The sequence below is a fragment of the Equus caballus genome, chromosome 14 (genome assembly GCF_041296265.1).
Source record: "Equus caballus isolate H_3958 breed thoroughbred chromosome 14, TB-T2T, whole genome shotgun sequence".
Classification (NCBI taxonomy): Eukaryota; Metazoa; Chordata; class Mammalia; order Perissodactyla; family Equidae; genus Equus; species Equus caballus.
Window position 1 is genome coordinate 37163711 of NC_091697.1, and position 20814 is coordinate 37184524.

General features: G+C 37.5%; 1 protein-coding gene across 2 annotated transcripts in view; it reads left to right on the forward strand.

Annotated features, from left to right (window-relative positions):
• The first annotated feature begins 550 nt into the window (after positions 1–550).
• The window catches only part of CLINT1 (clathrin interactor 1), a 62487-nt gene continuing 42223 nt past the window's right edge, over positions 551–20814 (forward strand). Inside the window, exon 1 of one of the 2 annotated variants that reach the window (XM_023617313.2) lies at positions 551–839. In XM_023617313.2, coding sequence (XP_023473081.1) covers positions 799–839 — 41 coding nt within the window. In that variant the 5' untranslated portion in view covers positions 551–798. The remainder of the gene's footprint in view (positions 840–20814) is intronic. The other variant, XM_023617314.2, reaches the window with a different exon arrangement.

The window sequence follows — 20814 nt, forward strand, 5'->3', positions numbered from 1 at the left end:
TGTCATAGTGTTGTAGGGCTGTGTTTGTACAGTTTCCCATGGAGTGTGAACTGAGTTTTTGAGCTTTATAATAAAGTATCTGACAAACATAATAGGTATCTGTCTAAAAATAAAACCACTGTATCATAGTATTAGAGTGGAATAGGTTTTAGAATACAACCTCTTCAATTTACAGGGATGGAAACTAATGCCCAGGAAAGGAAGTAGATTTGGACGCTTGGAACCAAATACAGGGATGTTTCTGTCAATGAGGAATACATATGCCAACCACACTTTCGCATAATCATTATTAATAACATGGCAATACTTTATATTTGAAAAGCATGTTTGAGTATGGTTAGATCCTATACCAGTGGTTCTGAAACTTGAGACCGGAGGATTTGTTAAAGCACAGATTGCTGGGCCCCACCCTCAGAGTTTCTGGTTCTGTAGGTCACGGGGATGGGGAGGGGTGAGAAGGACGGGAAGACTTTAACAGAAATCCTGCAAACCTTACCACACCAACTCTCAGCTTAACCAGCCCGGCTTGACGCGCAGAGAACTCCAAGTCCCGGCGTGCTCCGCGCGCAGCGGGCGGAAGGCCGGGCACTTCCGCTCCACGCAGCGCTTCTGTCCCCGCGTCTCGACGTGTCACCGGCGGCGCCGCGGCTGTGGGAAGAGAAGGAGCTGACTGGGAGAGTTCGAGGCGGCGGGCGGTGGCAGCGGCGACCCCGGCCTGGATCTGTCCCGGCGCGGAAGTGTTCCGGTGTCCGTGGGGAGCAGGAGAGGGAGGCGGCGGCCCGGCCCGCGCGGGGCACCATGTTGAACATGTGGAAGGTGCGGGAGCTGGTGGACAAAGCGTGAGTATCGGGGGGCAGTTGTGGCCGAGGCCCACGCAGGGGAGGGAAGTGAGGGGAACGGGGAGCTGACCCTGCGCGCGGGGCGTCCGCGTCACGCCCCCCGGCCCGGCCAGCCCCATCATGGCGGCGGCCGGCTCTCTCCCGGGCCCGAGCCGCGCCACCGGCAAGGCTGGGAAGGGACCCGTCCTCGTTCGAAACATCCGCTGAGTTCCCTGCAGTCCTAGCCAGGCCTTTCTCACCTCCCCTACCCCCACTCCTCTAGGCACAGACCCTTTGGTAGGGGAGGGGGTAGGGTAGTCTAGAGCTGGGTCACCGCGCTGGCCCGAGGACTGTCTTGGCCCCAGGCTGTGGGTTTTGCCTCCTGGACAGCAGCGTAGGCTTGGGTGTGGGGGACGCAGTGCACTGGCCCTCGTTGCCCCTCAGGGTTTGGTGCGGATACCTCAGGCCTGGTCGGGATAAGTCCTTTACTTTGCAAGGTTTCATTCCTAATGAACCTAAGGTGTTAGAGTGGGTGGTAGGTGTAACAAGTGGTCATTACGATCAGGCTGAAGTTACTCAAAAGGAGACTCATCCTTTGCTTTACTGACACTAGTGAAAGTAGATAACTTCTTGTGATTCTTTTCCTCCGTTTCCTTTTCCGTTACACTGCGTTTTTGGAGAGCCACTTGTTCCATTCAGTTTAATTAACAAGTCATTAAGAAATTTCCCCTAAAGAAGAAAGCAACCTACCTTTATATCCTGTTGATCTGCTTTTAACTTCTCTGACAGGTAAAATCACTAACACATAGTTGATTTCCTTTAAGACTTAAATGATAACTTTAGTGTCTTATTATGGTAGGAAAACATTAACACTTAAATTGAGTGTATCAGATGTAATAGTGGTTAAGTAAGGTCTTCTAGGCCAGCAGGAAATAAAGTTTAAGAATTTAAGCAGTCCCCTTCCTTTTGGGTTTTGGTGATTATGCAATAAGCATGATGACAAAACCAGGTCATTTGTGCCATCCACCCAACCTAAAATCAGGAAATGTAGGTGGCATACTATTGAGGCTTTCTTGGCACCAGAAGAAAATAATTCACAATGGTTTGGATTATGCATCGGATAGAATTTAGAGTTTGACCATATTTTTACATTTTCTGTGCCTTTCTAAGGAGACAGTAAAAGGCCTAAGGAACACACCTTTCAGAACCTGCGGGGGGTGGGGTTCAAGCTCTGTAACCTTGGTAAGTTACTTAACTTAAAGTGCCCCAGTTTTCTCAGGTGCAATATGAAAATAATGACAGATACCTACCTTAGAATGTCGTTGTGGGGATTAAAGGCTAAGGGCCTAGATAGTATATAAAGGTCTTCACACAATATGTGCAGATCAGTATACTTTTGATAACTATAGCAGATGTTCTTCATTGAGAGTGGGATAAACTTCATTAAGAGAGAAGCTCCATGTTTGAAAAGTGATTGACATTAATAATTCTCCGTCATCAGCTATTCATTTGACCATTAAGCCCTCAGACAGTTATTTTGCTATTTATATACCCTTTGCTTTTGCTTTCCAAAGATAAGATAAAATCACAGTTCTTTTCCAGATCCTGATTCATTGGTTGCTTTTTAATGTATGGTATAAAGACTAAGGTACCAGCTCAAATAGTCTTTAAAAGTCCAGAAGTCTCTACAGAACTATCTCTTTATTTCTAAGCCAGAGAACATCAGAAGAAAACCACTAAGAAATATCTTGTTATCTTAGAGGACTAAATTTGTGGTACTCAAAAATTTGAAGAGGCTGTACATTTTTCACTAGACAGACATCAAGGCAGTATTCCTCTGCTGTTGTTCGTTTCATATTGTTTGTCTTTATCACCTATGTCACTCATCTTCAAGTGCTTCAGGTTAAATTTGCCATGTAAATAGCTATGAAGTCATCTAATGGAAGAGCCATTGTTGAAAAATAACTTGTCTTCCTTTTTACCACCCAATTTAGAATGGAGACTCAAACCAAGTTATTCAGGACATGTAAGAATGTTGCCACCAAGGACTTTTCAAAGGTTTTGTGGGTGTCTGACACATGATATTAAGATTAGAACGTGAGGTTTTTTTACTGATGAATACTCGGGATTTAATTTTCATCTTTCACTGGCAGGAGAGAAGAAATTCTTCCCCCAAAATGTAAGCATCTTATAGAACCAGTACCTATGGCACTGTGCCCACTTGAGACTGTTCATCTTAAAATGCCATAATGGAGGTGAAGCAGATCCATAGAATGACTGCTCTGATTATCAATAGGATAAGGTGATGAGGGAACTTGCAGATGAGGAAACAATGAAGTGATTAAGGATTGCTCTGAGAGCTTGGATTAATAGAATGAGGCTTTATATCATAGAAAGGGCACAGGTTAGGGTTTTGGAGACCTGGGTTTAGATTCTGACACTTCCTGTTAAACTAGACATGTGTGATTTGAGGCAGAATCACATGAAGCTCCAGACCATGGATTCCTTATCTATAAAATGAGAGGATTGGGCTAGAGTAAGACTTTTTCCAACTTCTCTGGCTGTTTGGAGATGTGAATTTCCATCAGGGAAAAAAACCCTGGAACTAGTATTTCATAGTAGCAGATAAATTTTGGGAAGTCATTATCCTGTGGAGATAGTTTTGGCTGAAAAAAGAAGTTTGTTAAAAAAAAAAAAGTAGTAATCAATAAATGTTACATTTAAATGCTTCATGTAGTAAATAAGGGCAGACCCACAACTGAGGAAAACTAGGACTTTTGTTTAGCATATATCCCTGCCCGATGAGGTTTACTTCAGAACGAAAAATGGATTCTTCAAAATGTGTTCCCTGGAGCTACTGTTAGATCCAGTATGGTGGCAGCTCTTAAATATAATGATATATTTCAAATACTGGCTTTTGAGACCTTGAAGTCTTTTATGGAGGGTGGGGAGAGATTTTCCACAATTATTGCACCTCCTGGTGGTATTAAATGGCTCTGTTTTGCAGAGCATTGTGGAACTGAGGAAAGCAGATAAAACCATAGGCCAGCCAGGGCTTGGAGTTCCAGTTTCCTCCCGTTTGTACTCAAGTTGCATAAAAAGCAACTGTGGCAGGAAGGGATAAGTGACACCACTCCCACCAACTAAGACTAGCTTGATCATTGTTATCCTGTGACCTGCCTCCCTTTATTTGAGGCTCTAAAAAAATGAGATACTTCTATGTGTTGTCATCCCAGACATGGTATAAATTGAAAGTTGCTACAGTTCTGTTTTTCCTCCAGATTTTGAAAATGTAGTGAAGGCAATATGGTAGTGGTAGATAAAAACTGTTACTTGTTGTTCAAGCCCTGCTAATCCTTCTTTTTCATCGCAGGGAGTAATATTAATGGTAAATCTATTTCATCAGTGGCCCTTATTCTGTGATAGTGATTCAAACAGTGCTGGCCAAGGTCTTAAGGCAACTGCTATAGGCAGTCCATTTTAAGTTATTCTTTTAAGCACAGCTTGCATTTCCCCCCCATAAGTTGATTTTTGTTGATGTTATTTGCATGTTTTTAATTCCTAAATGTTTTGGTAATGTAGTAGAGCTGTAGAAACTACTGTTCTACTCTAGCTGACCCCAAGGGAGAATCTTTTGGTTTTATAGAAAATAGTTTGTTCAATTATTTCACCAAATAATATGTTTATTATTTATAGGATTAGTTCTGTATTTTCTGAACTCAGTTGAAAGTACAATACTGTACCTGCCTTCAAGAACCTTGCCACTATAAATATGCCACAACTTGGACTTATTTATCATTCGTTTGCTTTTCTTTCAGTCCTCAGATGTTTTCCTCCTTGTTTTCCTTATCTTACCAGTAAATCTCTGTTCAGTTTGCTTCTTAGAACTTGAAAGCAAAGATGATTGTCAGCTATCTAGTCTTCCCGTATCAGCTTTTCTTTGAAACAGTAAATTAATTATCTTTCCTCTCTTCTAGTAACTGGACACAAGTAGATATTAAGGATTTAATTCCAAGAAAGATGAGTTAAATTTATCTTCTGCCAGCACTTCTTAGGGATGATTTTCTGTAGTTTAAATTAGTCCATGTGGGACTACTGTTAAGGTGCTTTTAAAAAGCACTTAGCTTTTTAACTCTTATGTTTTCCTGTGGCCTTTAAAGTTAGTTTACAAGTAGTTTTTCATCTGTTTACCAAGACATCCATTAAAAGTACTTGGCCTTTTTTATTTTAAGTACCACTTATTAGTACTCCAAGTTTTTATAGTATGGCTCCACAGTTGAACATTTTTCCATGCTCTTGTATTACTTTCTTACTTGTTTCTGGTGTTTATGTAATATTTCCTTTAAGAAAAAAGAGTATAGACAGCTTAAGTAACCTTTTTTAATCTTGAAGAAATTTTATTGTTTTATCTTTGACAGTTATATCTAGATTTTATATCTAGCTGGAATTTATTTTTTAGCTTTTATTATGGAAAATTTCAAATATATCCAAAAACGAATGGACTTTTGTAATGAACTATGTACACACCTACCTTCAACAATTTGGCCACTCTTGCTTCATCTGTACTTCTACCTAACACCCCTGCTCCGTATTATGTTGAAGCAAATCCCAGACACCATATTATTTCATCTATAAATATATCAATCTCTAAGAGGTAAGGAGTCTTTTTTTTTCTGTCATACCCATGATGCCATTATCACACCTTTAAAAAAAATGATTACTTAATATCAAATGTCCAGTCAGTATTCATTTCTTAATTGCCTTGTAATTCCTTTTTGCTTTTTCTGACTGGTGGGTATATCTCTTGATTCTCTTAATCTATAGGTTCAACCTCCATCGTCTTTTTTTCCCCTTGCTGTTTACTTGTTGAAGAAACTGGATTATTTGTATTTCCTGCAGTCTGGATTTTGCTAATTGGATCTCCATGGATTATTTAAATGTTTCTCTAACCTCTGTATTTCCTGTAAATTGGTAATTGTATCGAGTCACTTGATCAAATTCACGTTCCAATTTTTGAGCAGCAAGACTACTTCATAGATTCAAAGTACATTTTTAGTACTTGTAATGGGTCTTATGTACTAAGAGGTAACTCCTTTTAGTCTCAGCTGACATTACTTAACATTCTTGGACAATGTATTTAACTGTTTTTTTAAGGTATCACTTCATATGAACTTTCCTTGTTTGGCCTAATTATGTGTGTGTGTCTGTAAATGTATTTTTATAGTAATTTCCTAGCCATACACACTCTCCTGGTATACCTAGGCACCTCTAGGTGTTATTTAATGGATCTAGGAAACAGTTTGTGATTCTGAGAACAGAGCTGGATTGAAATCCTAAGTCCACTACGAAGAAGCGGTAATATTGGGCATTGAAACAGTATCTCTAAATTTCCCTATCTATAAATTTCCGTATCTGTAAAAGGGTTCTTATGAGGATTAAATGCATGTGAAACACTTAGCATGGTGCTTAACATAAAACTCTTGAAACACCTATTATTATTGCCCAAAATAATTTATAACATCCAGAAAAGTCAAAGAAATAATAATGTTTGAAAGAATAAAGAAAATATTGTTGTCTAGTACTTGATTACTCACAAATATATAAGAACTGTGTCTTACTCTGTGAATCATTATTTTCAGAGGGCCCTGTCTCCTAAAACTCTTCACTTGAATAGACATCTTAACCTACATATAGGGAAACTCATGGAAATGTCACTATTGTGTGTGCCTTGTGTTGTGTTGACCTAATCATAAATGCTCTTACTTTAATATTATAAAACATATTACAGAAGTAACTCTTTTGAAAGACATGTTGAGGAATAAAGTCTTTGGAAAGACATACTGTAATTTCCATCTGCTAATTTTTGTTGTTTGTTTTGAATTTTCTCAAGATTTTAAAGATACTGCTAATGTAAAACATTTCTTCTAAACTGTAAAAAGATTTATTTTATGAAGGCAAATTGAAGTTGACATTTTATCCTTAAAGAGACTGAACAATATCAAGAAAAAGAACCCTCTAAAATATGGTATCAAATTCATGATCTCTGACAATAGATGTGCTATTCACAAGGAAAGCACGTTGCAGAAAGGGCTTTCCAATTACTCAACCCATTCTCCCAAATTGGCAAAGAAAGTCTTTTGGCTTACCAGAGCCTTTTAGCCTGGAAATTAAATACAGGTAAAAGAACATAACATAGTCCCATGTTGGAACCAATTTATAGGTATTTATGACTTGTAGATAGATTTAGCTAATGAATTATTAAATATGAGTGATTTCGTTAATATGCAACAAACAGGCATATTTTGTACTTCACTTAAGAAAAGTCTAGTTAGCCAATTATTTTAAAATGTCCTCTTTTGACATACGAATTTTAATTTCTGAATTCTTAGGAGTGCATTTAAGTTCTACATAATTCTAGTATAAGTTTTTTTTATAACTTCCACACAAATACCATTATGTAGTAAATGTGTATGCATGCTTTTGAAATGCTTTACTCAAAAATTCTCATCCAGGTAGCCTTATATTTTTATTATAGAAAAAAAGACATGCATTGAAAATTCAGTTTCTTGTTTCTCTTGCCATTTGTTTTTATGCATTTTTAGCATGAAAAGAACAATGCAAATAAACATACTGAGCTTTTTTCTATTAATTCTCATCTTCATTCTTTAGTTGTCATTTTTTAAAGTGACTTAAGGTTGTATGATTAAAGCTGTGTTTCTATTTGCAGTTTAAACCACCATGGTTAAATGATATCCTTAGTTTGATGTGTTTGGCTTATAGTTTTAAGTTTGGTACTGAATGGGCTTTTGAAGTGTGACTCATTTCTCATGAAGCCACATAAAAATTTTGACCCTGTTATCTGCTCTCCACACAGCAACAAGAGTGATTTCTTTAAAAATATTAAGTCGTATCTGCCAGAAGTCTCCCAGTCCCTTCTCTCACTGCTTACCAGCCTCTACGTGATCTGGCTCTCTGCTGCCCCCTCTGACTTCATCTACCACCTTTCTCTTAGTTCTCTTCCTGTATAAAATAGCGTGCATTCACACACATCACTCTTTTTTTCCCCTCTGCTTCTTTTGTTTACATGTATTGTCGGCTGCGTCTGGAATGTAAGCTCCTTGAGGACAGGGACTTTGTTTTGTTACTGCTGTATTACTAACTCCTAGAACAGTGTACGACGTATAGTAAGCGCTCAAGAAATATTTTTGAATGAGTATGTTAAATTTGATAAGTTGATTTTTATTACCAAGGAGACCTTTTAAGTCTAGATGTTTCTAATAAAAGCTAATAGTTATTGAGCGTTTGCCATGTGCCAAGAACAATGGTGACAACATCATTATTATTCTCAATTTGTTGATGAGGAAGCTGGCCACACAGAAGTCCAGGAACTTGCCCAAAATAACATATTTAGAAAATAGAGTCTAGATTTAAATCTAGATGATCTGCTTTCAGAACATATATTTAAAAGTTTTTGCTGACTTTTGCAAAACATTAAACAAAAAATTGTTATATTTCACTATAATAAAGGTGAATTACTAATATATACCTTATACAAGTTAAAAATTACTGGGAAAAAAATTTATAGTACTTAACATTTGTGAACCAAATTTTGAGAGCGTTCATTATTTTTTCCCTGTTTGTACCTGTCATAAAGGAAAATTGTTCTAGCCTCTTGGGCTACTCTGAATAACATCTGTAAGTTGGATTCCTCTCAACGAAAGGGAAGGAGACAGATGTTTCTGTAGGTGAAAAAGAAAATCTTCACTATTGTAACAAAGGTACTCACTGTAATTAATCCTAAAAAATGTTGTGATAGTCATGAACTGTATTTTGTGCTTCAGAATTAGTAGTCCTCTGTAACCAGCTTCCAGAACTTTAATAAGTTTCACTTAATCCTGTGATCTTTATGTTGTGGTCAGTTTGTTGTGCCCATAGTCCTATGTCATATTAATTTGTGATTTATGCACAACTTTTCCCAATTTTTCTTATGTTCAAATTGGATCATTTAGGAATAGTTTTTCTTAGTTCATTATGTACCTATCCAAGTAGTTTATTTTGACCTAAGTTATAAATATTTAAAAGTTATACAATAATTGAAAATATGTTGCTGATATCCTTACTAATCTTGGCCATACCTTATAAGGGTTCTTCAGTGATGCTTATTAAATACCTACCATGATCCCTGTAGAGTACCGTAAGACAAGAGATAGACCTTATGGTTCCAGTGGCAGCTTATGATTCTGTCAAGAGGGTGCACATGAAAAGCACATGGAAAAGAAATAGAGAATGATACAAGAAGGTGTGATATCTGAATTTGGGGTACAGGGTATAAATACTGTAGAAATTCAGAGAATGGAAAGAACAATTAAGACTGAGCAAAAGGTTCATGAAGGAGATAGATCCTGGTATTTTAAAAATGTGTATTTGCTGAAAGGAAAGTGAGGCCAAATGAAGTATCAGACATGGAGTCAAAAATCTGAAACACAGGTCAAATGATGTAGGCTCACTGGTAAGAACCTACTCTGAAATGGTTCCAAGCATAGGGTGACATCATTGAACGCTGTGAGAAGCTGTTCTGTTGAAAAAAGGAGGTCCCCCTTCTACAACAATCAAATAGTCCAAATTAAATAATTTAAAGTGTAGATGGTTGGTTTTTTTGAAAGCTTGAGGGGAGATAAATTATAAAGTTTTTAAAATTTTAGTAGTGAGGTTCTGGAAACAATTCCCTTCATGTAAGAAAAGTTGAGTCTAGTTTTTGGGATTTGGAAATGCATTTGGGTAAATCTAAGTTTAAATCAATCACGGATGGAAAATGAAAAAACTTACTTAATTTAAACAAAATGCCAAGTATTTGAGTTCACGTGGAGATAGTTTTACAAGCTTACCACTGTTGAGGTTCAAGATTTCTCCTTTTATCATTTTGTTGATAGGGTTTTTTGTTGATAGGATGGTTATGTACCTTCAGTTAGTGTTTGCTATTTGGCACTGCACCTAAACATAAGGATATAGATGTGAAAAAAATCAGTAAGTGATGTAATCAGATTGTACAAAATAAAGTTTTATATCTATAAAGATGTAATTTTCACATATTGTCCCAGTGCAGAATAACTCATCATTTTATCATTCTCTTAGAAGGGTTTTATGCATTTTCTTTTTTAAGATTAACTAATTTCAATATTTTCTTTTCGATTTTTTCCTGGAGTCAAATAACGCGTTTAATGAAACTGCACTAGTAGGGTATTTTAAACAGAGTACCACGTATTTTAAAAAGATAATTGGTAATGAATGTGTCCAAGCTGAACAGATTTCTTTGGGTTTCAATTTTGTTTTTAAATGAAGGGTGGGGGAGGGGTACCACTTCTGCTGTATAAAATGGGGATAAGGTCTACCTTCCAAGACATTTAAGAGAATTAAATCAGTTAGTATATTGCAAAAATGATTACCGTTGTGTTCTCAAGAAAATTCTTCTTTGATTTTGTTTATTTAGTTTTGTCATCAGACAACTTTATTGGCTTATATTGTGTAAATTTCAGGTGTACATCACTATGTTTCAGTTTCTGTATAGACTGCATCATGTTCACCACCAATAGTCTTGTTTTTATCCATCATCGTACATACGTACCACTTTACCCCTTTTGCCCTCCCCCCACTCCCTTCCCCTCCATTAACCACTAATCTGTTCTCCTTATCCATGTGTTTATCTTCCATATATGAGTGAAATCATACCGGGTTTGTCTGTCTTTGATTTATTTCCCGTGGCATAATACCCTCAGGGTCTGTCCATATTGTCGCAAATGGCGCAATTTTGTCTTTTTTGTGGCTGAGTAGTATTCCGTATAGTATATATATGTATACATATACATATATATGTATATGTATATGTACACACACCACATCTTCTTTATCCATTCATCCATTGATGGGCACGTGGGTTGCCTCCACATTTTGGCTACTGTCAATAATGCTGCAGTGAACATAAGGATGCAAGGGAACCCTCATACACTGCTGATGGGAATGCAGACTGGTACAGCCACTCTGGAAAGCAGTATGGAGATTTCTCAAAAAGTTAAAAATAGAAATACCTTATGATCCAGCTATCCCACTACTAAGTATTTATCCAGTGGACATGAAGTCAATTCAAAGACAATTTTAAAAAGCTGTAACCCCAAATTAAAAGGTATAAATGAACAAAGACTTATTCCCTAGATTAGTTGTAATTAATCGGAGTTTAAAAGTTGGTGAACTTTTTAAATAAACTTTTAAACCCCTTTAAAGGTATATTTTTACTATTAAAATTATTTTAATGGCTATTTTATCATACCTGTAAAAAGTGAAATTGGGATCTATAATGCAAATAAAATTCTTAGCTATACTCCTTTTTTTAATATCTTGGATATTTGATCTGCTTGTGAAACTATTTTAACGTATAATACTTCTTGACAAGAAAAACATCACACTGTCCTTTCTTTTAAAAAAAATCGATTTACAAAAAAAAACAACCTGTGCAAATGGCCTTAAGCAACTGCCATCAATAGGAAAGATTGTTTCACAATTAAACAGACACAAAACAGTGCAGCTGCTTTAAGTACAGAGTAGGAATGTTTTTGGTTGTCGAATAGGAATAATATTCCCATACTTTAAAAAAAAAAAGAAGGCCTTGGGAGCTCAGGCTTTTAGAATTTAAAAACTGCAGGAGGCTGGCCCAGTGGCACAGTGGTTAACTCCACAGGTTCTGCTTCGGCGGCCTGGGGTTCGCCGGTTCGGATCCCAGGTGCGGACATGGCACCACTTGGCAAGCCATGCTGTGGTAGGCATCCCACATATGAAGCAGAGGAAGATGGGCACGGATGTTAGCTCAGGGCCAGTCTTCCTCAGCAAAAAGAGGAGGATTAGCAGCAGTTAGCTCAGGGCTAATCTTCCTTAAAAAAAAAAAATTGCAGTTGAGGAACTTGTGCTTGAATTGATAATGTGTACTATAAGATAAACAGTTGAATTTGTAATGACTGATATTTGCAAAACAACTTCCAAATAAATATTTTATGCTGTATATTTGGCTAAAAGTTTTTCTAGCAAGTGGGAATGGGTGTCCTAGTTATTTAGAGTCATAAATAGTCTATTACTATTGTATCTAAATATGTCTTGCCAGCTTTTATTAACTTTTGTCATTAAATATGGTAATAGGTTACTATGTTACAGGAAAACTTTGTAACTAGAACAATCCTAAGAGTTTTATTGAGGGTGTTTTTGGCCTATTTATTAGTTGAATAAAATGTTTGACCTTTAGGTATTTTTACTGATGCAAATACTTAAGACTTCTTGACATGCTGACATGGTTTGGGGAGGAAGTGTGGTGGTTGGTGTCCCAAAAGAGTAAGATTTGTATAACTTAATATAACTAGTTGTTCCTTTCACTATAACTTAAATATAAAATAAAATGACTATTAATTATAAAAATCAGGTAAGCCTAGGGGCTGGCCCAGTGGCATAGTGGTTAAGTTCTCACAGTGCACTTCACTGGCCTGCAATTTGCAGGTTCAGATCCTGGGTGCACGGGCCAACACACCGCTCATCAAGCCATGCTGTGGCAGCATCCCACATGCAAAAAGTAGAGGAAGCACAGGTGTTAGCTCAGGAACAATCTTCTTCAAGCAAAAAGAGGAAGATTGGCAACAGATGTTAGCTCAGGGCCAGTCTTCCTCACCAGAAAAAAAAAAATCAAGTAATCCTAAATTTCTTAATGTGTTTTAACTCTGATAAACTTCCTTTACATTAAAACTTATGCATTCTTTATCTAAAAGCATAATGTTTACTCTCTATCTACATTCTGATGCTTTAAGGTAGGAGTGATTGCACTTGAGAAAGCTAGTTATTGCCTAGTTTGACACTGAAAAAAATGTTCTCCAAATTGTAGAGTCAAGAACATAACAGCTCAAAATGGAAAGGAAATATACCAACCCCTTCTTTTCATGAAGATTGACTTTGTTCCAAGTTGTATGTGTTATGTAGAAGCAGATTTTTAAAAAAGTTTATTTTTAGTGAGGTAAAATTCACATAATATAAAATTAATCATTCTAAAGTGTTGAATTCAGTGGCATTTAGTACATTCACAGTGTTGTGCAATGAGGCAGATTTTTAAATAACTTTTTATTTTGAAATTAATTTTAAGAATAGTAAAGAGCACATATGTACTCTTTATCCAGGTTCACCAATTTTTATGATTTTCCATATTTGCTTGTCATTCTCTCTTTTCCTTCACTTCCACTCTATGTCTATACACACACACTCTCACACACTTTTCTGATCCATTTGAAAGTAGGTTACATGCCCCCTTTGCCTCAAGACTTCAGAGTGCATTTCCTAAGAACAAGGATTATTCTCTTACATAAGCACAGTATAATTATTAGGTTCAGAAAAAGTACCATTGAAACAACAACTTTATCTCTCTGTAGTCCATATTCCAGTTTTGTCAGTTGTCCCACTCCAGTACAGGATTCTGTCCAGGATCATGTATTGTATTTAATTGTCATGACTCTTTAGTCTCCTTTAATGAAGAGTTTCTTAACCTTTCTTTGTCTTTCATGGCATTGCATTTTTGAAGATTACAGGCCTGTTATTTTATAGAATATCCCTCAATTTAAGTTTAGCTGAGGGGGAGGCCCTGTGGCCGAGTGGTTAAGTTCCCACACTCTGCTTCAGTGTCCCAGGGTTTCGCCGGTTTGGATCCTGGGCGTGGACGTGGCACTGCTCATCAGGCCATGCTGAGGCAGCGTCCCACATAGCACAACCAGAAGGACCTACAACCAGAATATACAATTATGTACTGGGGAGCTTTGGGGAGAAGAAGGAGGAAAAAAAAAAGATTAACAACAGATATTAGCTCAGGTGCCAATATTTAAAAAAAAAAAAGTTTAGCTGATGTTTCCTCAGGTTATATATTCTCAGCTGAAATGTTACATTAAGTGATATGCCCTTTTCAGGAAGAAAATAATGTCTTTTCCTCATTAGTGATGTTAATTTTGATCACTCAGTCAAGGTATTGTCTGGTTCCTCTACCGTATAGTACTATTTTCTCATTGCAACTAGTAAGCAGTCAGTGCAGAGATACTCTGAGACCTCTCCTCGTCGATCACCCACCCCCTAGTTTTAGCATCTACTGATGCTTCTTGCTTGTGCCAGTCTTTACTATAATGGTTACAAATGGTGGTTCCCCCACGCCCCCCAGCTCCACCCATCTCTCTCTATTTATCAGTTTACTGTAAGCAAGAACTCTCATTTTTTTTCTTCCTTCCTTCCCTCCCTTATGAATTTTCACGTTATTCGATGAGTTGTAATCCGTTACTGCCCTTATTTGTTTCAATACCCAAGTTGTCACTCATTTGGGCAATGGGAGCCCTGTAAAGCTCCCTGGTCCTTTGACATGCCTTTTTTTTTGAGCACTTCTCTCTGGCACAAGATGTTTCAAGCTTATCCTATACTTTCACTGCTTCTGCCCTGGGGTCACCCATTTCTCCAAGGACCCCTGGGTTTGGTTCCTTTTGGTGATGAGGCAGATTTCTAAAGTAGGGATTATATGGTAGATTATATAGAGAGATTTTTGTCATAATTAAGATGTTGCTAGAACTTCTGAGTTTGTAGGAACATCTACAGTACAAAGAGTTGGCACGTGGGGCAGAGAACTCTTTGGAAGTGTGGTGGTGGTATTTTTCTTTTGGATAATTAAAGTTTAAGATTTTGTTTTCATATTTTTAAACCTTGAGAGAATAAGATTTGTGAAGGATATTACGTTGCTGTTCTCTCCCTGCTTTTCCCACCTCCAGCAATGTAATTTGCTTTCCATAAATCAAGTATGAAAAGACAAAAATCATAGCGTATGCTATGCAAGTGTATATATTGAAGATACTCTGGTTATGTCAATAAAATGCTTCCATAGAATGTGTTCTTCCTAATGATATTTCCTCTTAGAACTGTCTACCTGCAATTCACATACTTCTGTCGTATTATAACTCCTGTTTGGCTTTTGAATTGTTTATAGTGTTCAGCTGATTACTGAGTAATTTAAATCTCAATTATGGCAGCACTTTCTAATTAGAATGCTGGATGTTGACACTTTATTTAGCAAACAAGTGTAAAATATCTATGTTTGTGACATTTGTAGAAATAAGTTTTAAGGATTAATTTTCTGCAGATAATCTTAGGATGTATATCGTAAGTGTAGACTTATGCCTACTTTACCCCCGAATCAAATACATAATTCATTTGGAATATGAAATTCTTTTCACTTAAATTGGAAAAAACTGGTTATATGCTGAGAGTGGCATTTTTCCAACAAATAGAAAAATTATATATGTGTATACATTAGGACGCAGCAAAATCACACAATTTTAAGTAATTAAATACAAGTAATGTGAACATTAAGAGTAGAAAAGCTTGAGAAATTTGCTGGAGATACAAAAACAGTGTTTGAATTTAGCACAAGTAATATTCCTTTGGTCATGTTGGGATTTATAAGGAGTAATTAGAAAATAATAACACATAATTGACATTCCTTTTAGACTGATTAACATTTTTCAGATATGAGTTTTTTAGAATATGTGATGATCATCTTTTAGTGATTGATTTAGAGTATATTCTTCATGTTTGTATAATCTCTAAGACTCATATTATAGGTATGCTTCTCAGGTCAGATACCCATATGACAAAGAGAATGAGGAATTGTAGTAAGAATTGCAGGAAGCCACAGGATAACCTGGCTTATTCATTTAATGAATATTTATTGATCATCTGGAGCTCTTTCAGATACTTGAAGTACAGTCGTAAACAAGTTTGTGTTGAGAGAGATAGGTAAAAAGAACATGTGAACAAAATTATTATATATTTTTTAAGTGTTATGAAGAAAAGGGGCTGGGGACTGGCCCGGTGGCACAGCAGTTAAGTGTGCACATTCCACTTCAGCAGCCTGGGGTTTGCCAGTTCGGATCCCGGGTGCGGACATGGCACCGCTTGGCAAGCCATGCTGTGGTAGGTGTCCCATATGTAAAGTAGAGGAAGATGGGCATGGATGTTAGCTCAGGGCCAGCCTTCCTCAGAAAAAAGAGGAGGATTGGCAGCAGTTAGCTCAGGGCTAATCTTCCTCAAAAAAAAAAAAAAAGAAAAGGGGCTGAAGTAGAGAATGATAAATGGGGCCATTTTAAATAGGGTGGTCAAAGGAGGCCTTTCTGAGGATATGGCATCTCTGTTAAGACTTAAAGAATTTAAAGTAGAGTGCAGAGAGTAGAGCAAAGAGTGTTCTAGGCAGAGGATATTACAGAATGAGCAAAGGCCCTAAGTGGGGAAAGAGCTGGTAAGAGAGTCAGAGAACAGTGTGGCAAGAGCATGGAAGAAGAGCGGTATTGTAGGCCATTGCATGGAGTTTGAATTTATTGTGAGTGTAATAAGAAGCCAGTGAGGAATTTTGATAAGCAAGGGAGTGAAATGATCCCACTTATGTAGCTTACCCTTAGTGCTGAGTTGGATAATGGATCAGAGAGGGGACAAGAGTAGAAGAGGGCACTGGTTAAAATCATGACTATAACATAGCAGTTAGGAGCATAAGCTCTTGACCTGTATTTCTGGAGTTAGACTGCCTAGGTTCAAATCCTGAGATCGCCTCTTGATGGTTGTGTGGCATTGAATGAGATACTTAGCCTCTTTTTGCCTCAGTTTTCTCATCTGTAAAATTAGGATAATAATAGTATCTGCCTTGCTGAATTCTTAGGAGGATTAGATGAATTATTTGTAAAGGGCTTAGGAAATTGCCTGGCCCATAGAGTTACATAAGTCTTTAAAAACCAATAAACAAATAAATTTGGCCATCTTACAGAATAGAATGTGAAGCAAGCAATAAAATGTGCTCACTTGCCTCTGCCGTTTGCATTACTTTGAAAGGAACACACAGGAAATTAATGCTATTCTTTTAGTCTTTGCTTTGCACAGCTCTTCTGTGGTAACAGATTGTACAAAGCTAGGACATGGTTCCAGTATGTACAAGTTTCAGTTAACAAGGTGCTGTGCAAAGCGAGGGCTGCGTGTATATAAGAATTACAGCATCTATAGGAGTGAAATCCTTGATAGCTCTCAGATCCATAGTTGACCCTGAGCATGAGTAGGAGGAGATTTAAAGTTTTTGAAGTATTTTTTTTAGCCTAGATTTCATATTTTAGCTCTTCACATGTTTCTGTGGGACATAGAAATCTTATGCTAAGGTATCTTAACTTTTTAAGTATTTGTTAGGGGTCAGTTAATTTTAGGGGAGATAGCAAATTAACAGGTCTTTCTGGCTGTACCCTCAAAAGACCTCAGATTAAAACGTTATTCCGTGATAGCTTTTTTAAAAAAAATTTTTGTGAGGGTGGCATTTCTCATGTCATTCTCCTTGGGTGTTTGTTGGTGGGGGATGTTAATTTTAGTCCCATCTATTCATTTCTTAATCTATTCATATCTTAGTCTTAGCTTCAGCTTCCTTCTCTTCCATCCCCCTCTCTGTTACCAAGAGATCATGGGTTTCATTTATGTATTCATTAGTTAGTTACTAAATAACCCTTTTATCTGTGGCATTCATTGTTAGGCACTGAGAGGGAAACAGAAATGCATAATATATAGTACAGCCGTTTCTTCTTATTTGAGGCATTAATGTTCTATAGCCACCACAAACACTGAATTAGCAAATACTGAGCCATTACTCCTAGGGGAAATACAGGGTTAGGTTCTTGTGGGCTTCTGGTCATAACATTTTCATCAATCAGTACATAACCTCGTTTTATGTGTGTTTGTTTAAAAACACCTTATTTTATATATATATATATATATATATATATATACACACACACATATAGTTGATTCATTAGCATTGAACTCAGGGTGAGCATACCTCGTGCCTGAACAAAGCTTATCGAACAGAGGTATTTTTTCTCTAAGACGCATCACAGCCTTCTTATGCTTAGGAACACTAAGACAGCACTTCATCACTAGACTTGGGGGCCATATTAAACAGTGGAATCACCAACAACAAGCACAAAGATGTGAAAAAACATGGCACTGAATGGATCAGAGAAAAGATGCTTGTTTACAGTATGAGAACTGAAACAAGAAGGCAGAGCATCCCTTTTGACCTCAACTGGGAATGTGTGCGACAGATGATTCAAATTTTTCACTGCTTTGCACGTGTTCACAAATGATCATGAAAGCCCTGTGAATGTTGATTTTGGTGTTGCAGATACATTTTAGTGAGCAAACTCGCAAATACAAAGTCCACAAATAATGAAGATCAACTCGACTTGCTTTTTGAAAACTTAGAATATATTAAGAGAATCAAATAAATTCATAACAACCGTTGTACAGGGTAGAATATAATTCATAAAAGTTATAAATGTAATGTTTATTTCATCTTAGGAAGGAGAGATTATGGGTTGGAAAGAATCAGGAAGGCATCGTTTTTGTTTCTTTGTTAAAAACTAGGTTTGATTTTAACTGAAAGGAGAGGTGGCAGTCGCAGGAGTGAACCATTACTGAAATAAGAAAGAAAAGGGCATGTTTAAATCTCAGCTAGTAATGCCGTATAATTGTCACATGAAGGAAATGAAACAGAAGTAGTGGGAGAAAAGGCTAGACAGGTGGGTTGAAACCAGATCATGCAGGTACAGATCACCAGTTCAGTTAGGACTTTTTTAGTCAGAGGAAAGAAACTAAACTGTTTAAGAATTTTAGTCTTTTTGTTCAATTGCTCACTAAATATTTATTGAACATCTGCTGTCACCAAGCCTGTTCTAGGCACTGGGGATCTTTAAGTGAGTAAGACATTTTGTGTCCTCTGAGTGTTTTCAGTCCAGATGGGCAGATAGGCAAGTCTCCTGTCAACAGGAAGACAAGCATACCTGGTTTTAGTTTTAGTGTAAGATAATAGAAAGCACAGGGTGCTCTGAGGAGCATATAGGCAGATCCCCAGGGTCAAAGGAAGATTTCTTGGAGGAAGTGGCATTTAAGCTAAAACCTGATGATGAGGTAGAGTTAGCTGGGAGACAGGGATGGGTGGACAGAGGACTTAAAAACAGGGAACAGCCTGTGCAAAGGCATAGATGTGAGAATGACAGTGATGGGAGTGAAGAAATTAATTGGTATCTCACATGAAGGACCTTTTTTGTTATGTTAAGGAGTTTGGACTTCATCTTGAAGGTAATAAAGCCTTTGCTGGATTTAAAATGGGGGCTTAATTAGATAGGCTTTGTATTTCAGCAAGAGTTCACTTTGGCTCTAGCCTGGCGGGAGATAGAGGAGTTACAAGGTTGTTGGCGATAATGCTGGTGAGAAATGGTGGTGACCCTGGATTAAGGTAGGGTAGTGGCAGTGTGGGTAGGGAGAAGTGGACGGACGTATTTGAGAGCTACTTAGGAAACAGATTTGAAAACGCATGGGAATGGATTGGATGCTGGACAGAATGAGGGGAGAGAAGTAATCAGTAGTGATATTCAAGCCATAACCCTGGATGGTACTGTCCCCTGATAAAGGAGGAGGAAAATGTTTGGGGGAACATGGTGATGAATTCATGTGGACTGACATGGCCAACGCTAAATATTAGGAAGATGAATCTGGTCATGGTTTGGAGGATGAATAAAAGGAGAATACACTGAAAATAGAGAAATGGTTAAATGGCTTTTGTCGGAGTCAAGGCTAGAGGTGAGTGCCTGTATTTTTAATGCAAAATGAACAGGTCTTGGAAATTAATGGGAAGTAGGCGCTGAGGGAAAAGCCTCCCAAAGATGACTCCAAACATCCTAACTACTGCATGCAGCCTGCCTGGCTTTAGGATGTGCCCTAAGATCATTTTTCAGGATACAAAATAGTAAAGCTACCTTTATGTTGCTACTTCTCAAATACAGCTGGCCTTTCATATCTGTGGGTTCTGTGTCTGTGGATTTAACCAACTGTGGATCAAAAGCTATGGTGTTTGCATCTGTACTAAACATATGCAGACTTTTTTTTCTTAGCATTATTCGCTAAACAGTATAGTATAGCAACTATTTATATAGCACATATATTGTTTTAGGTATTATATATAGTATAGCAACTCTTTACATAGCACTTGTATTGTTTCATGTATTATAAGTAATCTAGAGATGATTTAAATGGGAGGATGTGCGTAGCTTATGTGCAAATATTGCACCATTTTATATAAGGGATTTTGATATCTGAGCGGGGGGCGTCCTGCGGACTCCCAAGGGGCACCTGCATAGCAACTAACATTTTATTGTTAAAAAGCAGCTCTAATTTGTCAGAATAATCATTTTTTTAACCCTTGGGACTCGATAAAGCTGATTTTTTTCTTTTCTTAGTATCTTGTATTCATATTTAATTGATCCTTGTGAAAAATGTTGCCTCTGCATGAGGGGGCCCAGAAAAGCAGCTACTGCTGTGAGAGGGTAAGGGGCTGTGGGGAGAGGCCGTTCATCTCTTTTCCTGAGCTCTTTGCCCTTTTCTGTTTGTTCAGCTATGCATTATAAAATATATAGGAAAAAAGACAGATGTTTAATGTAGGTTTGTTAAATGAGGATTAAGAAATTAAAACTTAAAACTAAAAAAATAAGTAAAGTGAGAACTTTGAAAGAGTTGGAATAACCAATGGAAAAAAGAGTACAACACATGAGACTTAAACAAGATACAAAACTAAGGTCAACGCTAAAGATCAATCAAGAGTGTTTTTTTTTTTGAGGAAGATTAGCCCTGAGCTAACATTTGCTGCCAATCCTCCTCTTTTTGCTAAGGAAGACTGGCCCTGAACTAACATCCGCGCCCATCTTCCTCCACTTTATATGTGGGACGCCTGCCACAGCACGGCTTGCCAAGCGGTGCCATGTCTGCACCTGGGATCTGAACTGGCGAACCCTGGGCTGCCAAAGCAGAATGTGCAAACTTAACCACTGTGCCACCAGGCTGGCCCCAATCAAGAGTTTTTCTAAAAAATACA